General features: G+C 44.1%; 1 protein-coding gene across 1 annotated transcript in view; it reads left to right on the plus strand.

Moving 5' to 3' along the window:
* The window catches only part of LOC106600038 (receptor-type tyrosine-protein phosphatase S), a 97,376-nt gene that overhangs the window by 59,518 nt on the left and 25,058 nt on the right, over positions 1-12,800 (plus strand). Inside the window, exons 9-17 of the mRNA XM_045714839.1 lie at positions 818-1,087; positions 1,326-1,705; positions 2,293-2,494; positions 2,833-2,969; positions 3,459-3,603; positions 6,263-6,583; positions 11,690-11,883; positions 12,246-12,272; positions 12,572-12,689. Of these exons, the coding sequence (XP_045570795.1) occupies positions 818-1,087; positions 1,326-1,705; positions 2,293-2,494; positions 2,833-2,969; positions 3,459-3,603; positions 6,263-6,583; positions 11,690-11,883; positions 12,246-12,272; positions 12,572-12,689 (1,794 nt within the window). The remainder of the gene's footprint in view (positions 1-817; positions 1,088-1,325; positions 1,706-2,292; positions 2,495-2,832; positions 2,970-3,458; positions 3,604-6,262; positions 6,584-11,689; positions 11,884-12,245; positions 12,273-12,571; positions 12,690-12,800) is intronic.

A 12,800-nucleotide genomic window follows, 5' to 3' on the forward strand; every position in this document is an offset into this window, starting at 1 on the left:
TGTTGTCTGACTGATAGCAGGTTTTGTTGATTGGCTCGGCCAGCGCCACGTATCTAAAGGGCCCTCATCTGCAGTGGAGAACTTACCCTGGAGGCACAGAAGTCTTTTTGAAGTTTCTCACTCAAGTTTCTGGCGAAGTTTCTCTTTTTCAGTCAGTAGCCTTGAGCTTCACTGCAGGGGGAGTTCAGCTGTAGTTTAGATCTTCACATCAGTTTGATTTTGCTCATCTTAGCTCTTCAGAGAAAATGGTAATGGTATTTTGTGCAGCCCAGAGCTCCAATATCTGTATTGTAGATCTTGTTTTGTAACAGGGATTGGGGAAGAGGCCGTTTTCTAGTTTGGCATCTACAGTGATGTGTCCAGAATAGCAAATGATGTCTTGTGAAATATACAATGGGTTGTTTCACAGTGGCTAAGACATGAGAATTGCACAATAGGTCTCATGTGCAGGGTGAAATATAACTTGAGATAGTCAGCAGTCTCTCAACATAGAATCTGTGTATTTCAATTGCAATCATTTGCCTTTTCAAAACTACCAATGTGGTTTTGATTAAACGTGAAATATTCCTTTATAGAACTCCTGTAAAAGCAGTGAAGATCATTCTACCCTTTCTGTTACCCCTTTCTCTCTCTCTCTCTCTCTCTCTCTCTCTCTCTCTCTCTCTCGCTCTCTCTTTCTCTCTCTCTCTTTCGTTCTCTCTCTTTCTGTATCTTTCTTACCCCCTCTCTCTCTCGCCCTCTCCTGTCCCTCCCTCTCCCCCTCCTCATTCCCCTCTCCCCATCCTCCCCCCGTCTTCCCCCTCTCCTCCTCTCCCAGTGCGTCGCGTGCCCCCTCGTTTCTCCATCCTGCCCGCCAACCATGAGATCATGCCTGGCGGCAGCGTCAACATCACCTGTGTGGCGGTGGGCTCGCCCATGCCCTATGTCAAATGGATGCTGGGTATTGAGGACCTGACCCCGGAAGACGAGATGCCGGTGGGACGCAATGTTTTGGAGCTCAACGGAGTGAGAGAGTCGGCCAACTACACCTGCGTGGCCATGAGCAGTCTGGGGATTATAGAGGCCACCGCACAGGTGTCAGTTAAGAGTAAGGGACATGCTTTCGTTTTCTGACTGTGCTTCCACTGTGTCCCGCTCGCTGGCTTTCGTGTCTCCCATTAAAACATATCTGCCCCTAACAGCCACATTAAACATATATATTAGATAGTTAGGGCCACCTATGATCTCGCAGGTGTCCGCCAAGAGTAAGGGACACTAGTCTCCCCCTATCTGCCTTAAGACATTATTAAAGACAGTTAAAACAATATCTGCTTCTACCGTCACAGCTCTTCCCAAGCCTCCCGGTACCCCCATCGTCACAGAGACGACCGCCACCAGCGTTACCATCACCTGGGACTCCGGTAACCCCGACCCGGTGTCCTATTACATCATCCAGTACCGGGCCAAGACACCGGACAGCAAGTATGAGGCGGTGGACGGTATCACCACCACCAGGTACAGCATCGGAGGGCTCTACCCCAACACGGAGTACGAGGTTAGGGTGTCGGCCTTCAACAGCATCGGCCAGGGCCCCTCGTCCACCCGGGTAGAGGCCAGGACAGGGGAACAGGCCCCGGCTAGCCCCCCCAGGAACGTCCAGGCTAGGATCATCTCCCAGAACACTGTCATGGTCCGCTGGGAAGAACCGGAGGAGCCCAACGGACAGGTAAAATACAATTGAATTAGTGTGAATTAATCTGTTGTTTTATTAAGAGAATAAGTAGCAGGGATAATGCACAGTAATCCACTTCTCAAACAATAATGAACGTCTCAGAACACTGAGGTGCAATAGGCAATAGTGAGCTAGATTAACATCTATTCCCTGGGCAGTCTAAAAATAACAAGCTGAATAATGGAATCAACATAAGCAACAATAATCACAATAACAAGATGAGGGCAATGCATCATAAACAGATAATACAAATGATGTGACATACATATTACAGTTTAAATCACACGCTATAATGGTTAGGCTTTAGGTAGAGGTCAGTTGAAAGGTCATCTAGTTATTAAATTATAACGGTCATGTCGACCTTGAAGCTAATGCAATGTTTATCTAGCTCAGCTAGCAACATAGGTCCAATATAACGGAATGCGCATTGATGTCACAATATATAATAGCTTCCAAACACAAACAAACAAGGACCAGACGTGAGAGGTTAACTAACACACTCTCTCTCTCTCTCTCTCTCTCTCTCTCTCTCGCTCTTTGTCACTCTCTCTCTCCTACCCTCCCTCACTCTCTCCATCCAGGTGAAAGGTTACCGGGTGTACTACACCATGGACCCATCTCAGCCCATGAGTCTGTGGCAGATCCATAATGTCCAGGACAGCACCATCACCACCATCCAGAGCCTGATACCCTCTGAGACATACACAGTCAGAGTACTGGCCTTCACCTCTGTGGGAGACGGACCCTTCTCTGACTCCGTCCATGTCAAAGTTCTGCCCGGAGGTGTGTGTGTGTGTGTGTGTGTGTGTGTGTGTGTGTGTGTGTGTGTGTGTGTGTGTGTGTGTGTGTGTGTGTGTGTGTGTGTGTGTGTGTGTGTGTGTGTGTGTGTGTGTGTGTGTGTGCGTGCGTGCGTGCGTGCGTGCGTGCGTGTGTGTGTGTAGGTTAGTAACATAAATATTGCGGAGATCTGTAGGGCTCCCTTGTAACAGAGTCTTACATCTTAATAAGACTGGTCTGTTTAAATAAAGGATTAATTGAACAGTCTAGAAGCTACTAATTGACTGAATGCTAGAGAGGTGAATTCTAACTCTTGTCCTCTCTCCTCTCCTGTCCCCTGTTAGTTCCAGGGCAGCCAGGGAAGTTCAAAGTGGGAAAGGTGACAGACACCAGTATACAGCTCACCTGGGAACCTTCCTACACCAAGGAGGGCATCGTCAACTACGAACTGCTCTACAAACCTGTCAAGTTTGGCAGCCTGGTAAGACTTCTTCTTCCATACGAAGTACATTTCATTAACCTTTTGCTGCAGTGGGCTACATCAGTGTCACACAGAGTGATTCTTGGTAGTCTTAATCAAGTACACTTCACACACATGGTTATTTGCTTAAAAGAAAGAAGACAGCTGTACTATGTCAGATATACAAATGTAATCAATTTGGAGTTTGCATCCCAATATTACACTTTATATACATCACAGAAGACTGAAACATAACAAAACTGTTTGGCATAGAAACACCAAATTAATCTTTGTTAATTATGAAATTATGAAATATATTAATTACATTCCACACGTGAGGCCAAGGAGGGCGTGTTTGGTCATTGACTGCAGGAAAGAACTACAATTATTATATTGATTTAATACACACAGATAATCCAGAGTAATTCCTTTCTTTCTTTCTTTCTTTCTCTCTTTCTCTCTTTATTTTATTAATGTTCTCTCTTCCCCATCTCTCTCTCTCTCTAACAGGAGAAGTTGACTTTCGGGCCCAGGGCGTCGTACACAGTGGAGGGACTGAGGGCTAATACAGAGTACTCCTTCTCCCTGGCAGCCATTTCTAACAAAGGCATCGGAGCCTTCACCAACGAGCTGGTCCAGAGGACATCACAAGCCAGTATGTTTTCCTTTGTCACACCTGCAAACACACACTATGTAACGTTACAGTGTTTGCACTCCTGCTGCTTGTATCCCACACAGCTCCAGAGTCACTGGACCCTGGGAGTCGTCTACACACCAATCTATCTTGTCCTCTCATCCATTCATTTATCCTGTGCACTCGTCCATCCCCCCATCCATCACCTCTGTATTTCAAGTGTGCCTGACGTCCAACGCACCAGCATTTTGGTTTTTACTTTCATTTTTCTCACACAGTGAACAGTCCCAAGCGGACGCCGCTTTCTGTTTTTCCCTCTTTAACTTTCTTCACTCCTTCATTTCCTTTCCTTCAAAGTGGGTCAAAAGTGGACTTTTTTTCTCCAGTTCAAGAAGCTCACTGTTACAGGTCAAATGTCAATAGTCGTGAGGATCTTGTATATGTGTTGCCTTTATTAGAGGTAAGTGTTGGAGGTAATAGGTCTGCATCCAGCCTTAAAGGTAAAATATTCATTTTTAATATTTAATGATGTATTTGTTACCTGGAAAAAAGGTACACCATATGAGGTACACAGGACGTACATTCACCAACAGAATCTTTCTACATGCCTTACCTACAAACGGAGGTTAGACCCGTGGGTGGCTGTTGAGGAGACAGCAGGCTGGGGAGTGACTGAATGCATTTTATTTCATGGAGCAGAATGCATTTCACACTCAGCTTGGCACAGTTAGCGTTCTACCACTTGGCTTTGGTGCACATCGTGATTGTTCCCCAAGGCTACTGGTACTAAGACTGTGCAGCTCAAGTGTCAGACTCACATATCCGTCAAAATCCCAAATACTCCAGTCAAATGCACACCTTTCCCTCTGCATCTTTATTTGGTCAACGTTTTGGTTCAATGTGATGTGTGGTGTCTCTGGTTGCATGGTAAGAAGGTCCTGTGTGCTATTAGTCGGAGAGACAGGTAAGTGTTTCAAACAGTGCCTGTTTATGTCTTTTATCCTTACTGTTCTTCTGTCATGTGCCTTTACTCTTGTTCTGTCTCCTAGTTCCTCTGACGTTGCATGAGGTCAACTTTCATGAAAGTATTTGTTTTTGATTCTAGTTTCAGTTTCCTCAAACCCTGCTCTCCACCTTTTTCTATGACATTTCAAATCCCTGAACCTAATTTGAAGACATGAGATAGGGCAGTTAAAGAAGCACTAAAAGATATAAAGAGTTTGGCAAAGTTCCAACACAATTATTACATTCCACTGAGAATGTCAAGAAACCTTTGGTAGCAGGATAGAAGATAAACTGCTGAACTCTATACAGTATCTGGGTCGTTCCACCAATAGAGTGCCTTTTAGGTAGTGTAATTTGGTAAAAATATATATATATTTCACCAAATGTTTACATTCTGTCATAAAGAGCACGTTCAAGTTCATCAATCAATCAATCAAATGTATTTATAAAGACCTTTTTACATCAACCGATGTCACAATGTGCTATACAGAAACCCAGCCTAAAACCCCAAACAGGAAGCAACGCAGATGTTGAAAAAACATGTTTTCCCATCTCAAGAGGTTAAATTAAGAAAAATGTGAAAAAATATTGGCAATTAAAGTAACAGGTTTGACCGTAACAGGGTTGAAGTTTTCATCTTAAGTAAGCAATAACTCCTCTTGTGACAGGGGGAATGGAAGCTTGTTGTGTGTCACAGGGAGTGAAATTGAATGCAAGTTTCACAATATATATTTTTTTAACACATTTCTAGCCTATGGGTAACAGTGTTGACGTGCAATTAAAAAGGAATGGTTTCACTACATTAAAACAAGAGTTCAGTTCATGTAACAGGGTTGACTTAAAATGAAATAAATTAATCTTCAGAAATGACTTTAGAAGTAACTTGGGTTTTACATTGTTGGTGAAAACGTTGCGATTTTTGGGGGGGTTAAGTGAGTTAAAGTATTTATAATCTAAAACCTGAGGAGGGACATTTTCCATGTGGTCTATATTAAGATGCTGAGAATATAAATGTATCCTCCCTATCGTTTAATAATTAGAAAGCAGATCATTCAATCAAAGTTCCTACTAGTCCCAGACTAGGGGCAATGTTTTAATGAGCTTGGATCCCAGGAAAACAATGAATTTCTCATTTGGGTCCCAGGCTGAAAATGTTTAAGAACCAGTATAGTATAGACAGTATAGCTCTGTCCTTATCCAGCTACGCTAAGCTAGTCATAAATCATTGTGCTGCCATTGGTCAGAGCAGACAAGTGGAAGCCTTTCATCCGGTATCAGTTGCATATCCTCCTGGGCGGTAATTAAGTTGTCCACTCTGCATGGATGCCCCCTGCCTTCTCCTTTATCTTATTACCTAGCTAACATTATTAATTTCTTTCTTCCTCCATAATGGCTTTGTCTTCTGTGTTGGAGCCTTTGTTTCTCTGTTTAGCTGAGTCATGTTTGTTTGTCTTTAGAGGCCTTCTCTTTTAATTTAGTTTTGTATTATTTTCCCTTATAGTTTAGTTTTCCTTGGTTTAGTTTCAATTCCTTTTTCCACCTTTTTGGTCTATTCTTGTTTTGCTTGGGTTTTTCAACCTCTCTCTGTCACTGTCTCTTTGCTTTCTCTTTCTTCGCTGCGTTCCTTACTCCCCTGCCTCTGCAAATTTCCTCTTCCTGCCCCTCGTCCAATCAGAGCCATCGGCTGCGCCCCTAGGCGTGTCCTGTGACAGCCCCAGGTCCACCTCCCTGAGGGTAAGTTGGAAACCACCACCCACTGAGACCCAAAATGGCGTGCTGACTGGCTATGAGCTGCGCTACCAGCAAGTGGTGTCTGGGGCCAGGGTCGAAGGTCAGGGTCCGGAGGTGAAGGGGCCTCCCATCCCCCCAGAGCAGGGGCAAGTGGTGTTGGAGGGGCTAGAAAAGTGGACCTGGTACCGCGTTATCCTGGCAGCTTTCACTACCGAGGGGTCCGGACCGGAGAGCCCGGCGCTGCTCTGCCGCACGGACGACGACGGTGAGTATGTGTGTGTATGTGTGTGTGTACATTGATCAACTGATCAATGTATTGATAGAGTAATTATATGTTGTGTGTGGATGATGGCGCCGGAGAAGATGGCAGCCGTTTTATGATCACCTAACCAATTGTGCTTTTGTGTGTGTTTTTTCGTGTTATTTGTAACTTATTTTGTACATAATGTTTCTGTCACTGCGTCTTATGACCTAAAAGATCTTCTAGATATCAGGACAGCGATTACTCACCCCGTACTGGAGGAATACCTTTTCTTTAATGAGTCGGACGGGAAGGATTTCCTTCAGACGCCCGACAAGGCCCTCATCCCTATCATTCGCTGGAGAAAGAGACGGAGATATCGGGGACAAAGGTCTGGGTGCCTTGTAAGGAACCGATGTCGAGCGGATAATCTCCCTTCACCATCGGTCCTATTAGCCAACGTACAATCAACGGAAAATAAAATAGATAAACTACGATTACGTATATCCTACCAACGGGACATTAAAAACTGTAATATCTTATGTTTCACTGAGTCGTGGCTGAACGATGACATGAATAACATACAGCTGGCGGGTTTTAAGCTTTTCGGCAGGATAGAACAGCGGCCTCTGGTAAGACAAAGGGTGGCAGTCCATGTGTATTTGAAAACAACAGCTGGTGCACGAAATCTAAGGAAGTCTCGAGGTTTTGCTCGCCTGAGGTAGAGTATCTTATGATAAGCTGTAGACCACACTATTTACCGTGAGAGTTTTCATGTATATTCTTCGTAGCTGTCTATTTACCACCACAAACCGATGCTGGCACTAAGACCGCACTCAATGAGCTGTATACGGCCATAATCCTCCTGATTCCTGCTTACAAGCAAAAACACCAGGAAGCACCTGTGACTTGGTCAATAAGAAAGTGGTCAGATGAAGCAGATGCTAAGCTACAGGACTGTTTTACTAGCACAGACGGGAATATGTTCCGGGATTCTTCCGATGGCATTGAGGAGTACCCCACATCAGTCACTAGCTTCTTCAATAAGTGCATCGATGATGTCGTCCCGACAGTGACCATACGTACATACCCCAACCAGAGGCCAAGGATTACAGGCAACATCCGCACTGAGCTACAGGGTAGAGCTGCCGCTTTCAAGGAGCGGAACTCTAACCCAGAACCCTTATAAGAAATCCCGCTATGCCCTCAGACAAACAATCAAACAGGCAAGTGTCAATACACTACTGAGATTGAATCATACTACACCAGCTCTGACGCTCGTCGGATGTGGCAGGGCTTGCAAACTATTACAGGCAACAAGGGGAAGCACAGCCGCGAGCTGCACAGTGACACAAGCCTACCAGATGAGCTAAAGGCAAGTAACACTGAGTAAGTAACACGTAACACGCTTCGAGGCAAGTAACACTGAAACATGCATGAGACCATCAGCTGTTCCGGATGACTGTGTAATCACGCTCTTTGTAGCGAATGTGAGTAAGACCTTTAAACAGGTCAACATTCACAAGGCCGCAGGGCCAGATGGTTAGGACGTGTACTCCGAGCATGCGCTGACCAACTGGCAAGTGTCTTCACTGACATTTTCAACCTGTTCCTGACTGAGTCTGTAATACCAACATGTTTCAACAGACCACCATAGTCCCTGTGCCCAAGAACACTAAGGTAACCTGCCTAAATGACTACCGACCTGTAGCACTCACGTCTGTAGTCATAAAGTGCTTTGAAAGGCTGGTCATGGCTCACATCAACACCATTATCCCAGAAAACCTAGACCCACTCTAATTTGCATACCGCCCCAACAGATCCATAGATGATGCAATCTCTATTGCACTCAACACTGCCCTTTCCCACCTGGACAAAAGGAACACCTATGTGAGAATACTGTTCATTGACTACACCTCAGCGTTCAACACCATAGTGCCCTCAAAGCTCATCACTAAGCTAAGGACCCTGGGACTAAACACCTCCCTCTGCAACTGGATCCTGGACTTCCTGACGGGCCGCCCCCAGGTGGTAAGGGTAAGTAACAACACATTTGCCACGCTGATCCTCAACACAGGGGCCCCTCAGGGGTGTGTGCTTAGTCCCCTCTTGTACTCCTTGTTCACCCATGACTGCGTGGCCAAGCACGACTCCAACACCATCATTAAGTCTGCCGACAACACAACGGTGGTAGGCCTGATCACCGACAATGAAGAGACAGCCTATAGGGAGGAGATCACACTGGCAGGGTGGTGCCAGGACAACAACCTCTCCCTCAACGTGATCAAGACAAAAGAGATGATTGTGGACTACAGGAAAAGGAGGGCCGAACACGCCCCCATTCTCATCAACGGTACTGTAGTAGAGCAGGTCGAGAGCTTCAAGTTCCTTGCTGTCCACATCACCAACAAACTATCATGGTTCAAACACACCAAGACAGTCATAAAGAGGGCATGACAATGCCTATTCCAACTCAGGAGACTGAAAAGATCCTCAAAATGTTCTACAGCTGCAGCTGTAGTCCCCTGACTGTTTGCACCACCGCCTGGTATGGCAACTGCTCGGCATCCGACCGAGAGGCGCAACAGAGGGTAGTACATACGAAGCAGTACATAATGGGCCAAGCTTCCTGCCATCCAAGACCTCTATACCAGGCGGTGTCAGAGGAAGGCCCTGAAAATTGTCAAAGACTCCAGTCACCCAAGTCATAGACTGTTCTCTCTGCTACCACACGGCAAGTAGTACCGGAGCGCCAAGTCTGGGTCCAAAAGGCTTCTTAACTTCTCAGGGCTGCGTGGGATGCTACCGTCCCACCCACGGTTCACACTATTCAACAGCCAGTGAAAAATCAGAGCGCCAAATACAAAACAACAAAATGTCATAATTCAAAGTTCTCAAACATACAACTATTTTACACCATTTTAAAGATAAACCTCTCCTTAATCCAACCACATTGTCCGATTTCAAAAAGGCTTTATCGCGAAAGCATAAAGTTAGATTATGTTAGGACAGTGCCAACACAAGAAAAACCACACAGCCATTTTCCAAGCAAGAGAGGGGGTCATAAAAACCATAAATACAGCTAAAATTAACCACTAACCTTTGACGATCTTCATTAGATGACACTCCTAGGACTAAATGTTACACAATACATGTATGTTTTGTTCGATAAAGTTCATATTTATATCCAAAAACCCCATTTTACATTGGCGCGTGATGTTCAGAAAATATTTTTCCTCCAAAACTGCCGGTGAATCAGCACAATTTACAAAAATACTCATCATAAACGTTGATCAAATATTAAACTGTTATTCAAAGAATTATAGATAAACATCTCCTGAATGCAACCGTTGTGACAGATTTCAAAAAAGCTTCACGGGGGAAGCACACTTTGCAATAATCTGAGTACGGCGCTCAGAAAAATACAACAGGCAATACAGATACCCGCCATTTTGGAGTCATCTAAAATCATAAATAGCATTATAAATATTCACTTACCTTTGATGATCTTCATCAGAAGGCACTTCCAGGAATCCCAGGTCCACAATAAATGTTGTTTTGTTCGATAAAGTCCCTAATTTATGTCCAAATACCTCCTTGTTGTTAGCGCGTTCAGTAAGCTACTCCAAATGTAGGAAGCACGCCCAAAATTTCACGACGAAAAGTCAAAAAAAGTTCTATTTACGTTCGTTGAAATATGTCAAACATTGTATAGCATCAATCTTTAGGGCCTTTTTAACATAAAACATAAAACAATAATATTCCAACCGGATGATTCCAATGTCTTGAAAAATGTTATGGAACACAGCTACCTCATCACGTGAATGCGCGCCACAAAACTCATGTCATCTTCTGAGTCACCAACTTCACGGCCTTCTTGTTCGCTCTCTGTTCACCGCAAAGGCCTGAAACTAGGTTCTAAAGACTGTTGACATCTAGTGGAAGCCTTAGGAATGAACCCTAAGTCACTGTGTGTTAGATAGGCAATGACTTAAAAAGACTACAAGCATCAGATTTCCCACTTCCTGGTTGGATTTTTCTCAGGTTTTTGCCTGCCATATGAGTTATGTTATACTCACAGACATCATTCAAACAGTTTTAGAAACTTCAGAGTGTTTTCTATCCAAATCTACTAATAATATGCAAATATTTGACTCTGGGCTCGAGTATTAGGCAGTTTACTCTGGGCACGTTTTTCATCCGAAATCGAAAATACTGCCCCCTATACCTTGACAGGTTAACAGCTTTTACCCCCAAGTCAAAAGACTCCAGAACAGCTAATTAAAGGGCTACCCAGACCCCTCTTTTACCCTGCTGCTACTCTCTGTTTATTATCTATGCATAGTCACTTTAGCTCTACCTACATGTACACTACCGTTGAAAAGTTTGGGTTCACTTAGAAATGTCCTTGTATTTGAAAGAAAAGAAAAACAATTTGGTCCATTAAAATAACATAAAATTGATCAGAAATACAGTGTAGACATTGTTAATGTTGTAAATGACTATTGTAGCTGGAAATGGCAGATTTTTTATGGAATATCTACATAGGCGTACAAAGGCCCATTATCAGCAACCATCACTCCTGTGTTCCAACGGCACATTGTGTTAGCTAATCCAAGTTTATCATTTTAAAGGGTTAATTGATCATTAGAAACCCCTTTTGCAATTATGTTAGCACAGCATTTGTGGGTTCGATTACAGGCTCAAAATGGCTAGAAACAAAGAACTTTCTTCTGAAACTCATCAGTCTATTCTTGTTCTGAGAAATGAAGGCTATTCCATGCGATAAATTGCCTAGAAACTGAAGATCTCGTACAACGCTGAGTACTACAATATAGTGTCTAGTTTGAGAAACAGACGCCTCACAAGTCCTCAACTGGCAGCTTCATTAAATAGTACCCGCAAAACACCAGTCTCAACGTCAACAGTGGAGAGGAGACTCTGGGATTCTGGCCTTCTAGTCACTTTTATTTTATATTTTTTACTTATGTGTTTTTTACTACTTAACACTTATTTTTCTTAGAACTTCTTAAAGCATTGTTGGTTAAGGGCTTGTAAGTAAGCATTTCACTGTAAGGTGTTGTATTCGGCGCATGTAACAAATACAATTTCATTGTGTGTGTTCCTCAGTCCCGGGTGCGGCCCCTCGGCAGGTGGAGGTTAAGCCCTTCAACTCCACGGCCCTCAGGGTCACCTGGCGATCTGTGTTGGCAAGGCAACGCCAAGGCCAGATCCGCGGTTACCAGGTGCACTATGCTCACGTGGAGAGCGGCTCATCACGCACCCTTCCCCGGATCAAAGACCTGCTATTGGACGACAGCCAGGTGATGTCATCACTAATCTTACCATTCTTACTTACAATTTTCTTAAAAATATTTAATTGGAGTATCTTCGCAACAGTGAAGTGCACACTTAAAAGGATAACGTACACCTTTGCCAGCTGTCACACCTCTGCAGATCACGGCAGGTTTGTAGCGCTAAAGTGAAGCAAATCGTACGCCTTACATTTATCTCACTTTGAGTCTTTGTAGTACGCATCACTTCCCCCTACGCTCTTATTTCCTCCTCTTATATCTAATCTCCTCTCTTGACTCATTCACTCCTCTCTCTCTCTCTCTCTCTCTCTCTCTCCTCCCTCTCTTTCTCTCCCCTCCGCTCTCCCCTCCGGGTCTTCCCGTGGGATCAGTTTGTGGAGGATGACTTTACTGAATACGTGAGTATGGCTCATTCTGTCAGTATTAAACTGAACCTTATGTTGTACGTTGCATAAGGAAGTTATGAAACCCTCATTAGGAGATGGCTTCTATCTGAGAGACATCCAGTTTGTAACATGTCTCTATGTGAAAGTAATAGGGCAGAGTAAGTTCATGCTTATTGATGTTTTAGTGGAGATAGGACGAGAAAGGAATGGGTAGGCAGGAACGGAGAGGGGAGGGAAGAAGAGAGAGAGAAGTTTTATAGAGGTTTAGCTGAAAAAGAAGTGTGTGTGTGTGTGTGTGTGTTACCCTGTAGGAGATGATTGTGGGGGGTCTTAAGCCAGAGACCTCTTACTCTGTGTCTGTGGCTGCTTACACCACTAAAGGGGACGGAACACACAGTAAAGCCAGGGTGGTGCAGACACTGGGGATTGGTGAGCATCACACACACACTCAAAAAAGGATAAGATCATTTAAAAATGCACACACCCATAATACACACACAATACACCCAGGCTACAATGGCATATTACACATATTATACA

Source organism: Salmo salar, chromosome ssa03 (assembly GCF_905237065.1).
Source record: "Salmo salar chromosome ssa03, Ssal_v3.1, whole genome shotgun sequence".
Lineage (NCBI taxonomy): Eukaryota > Metazoa > Chordata > Actinopteri > Salmoniformes > Salmonidae > Salmo > Salmo salar.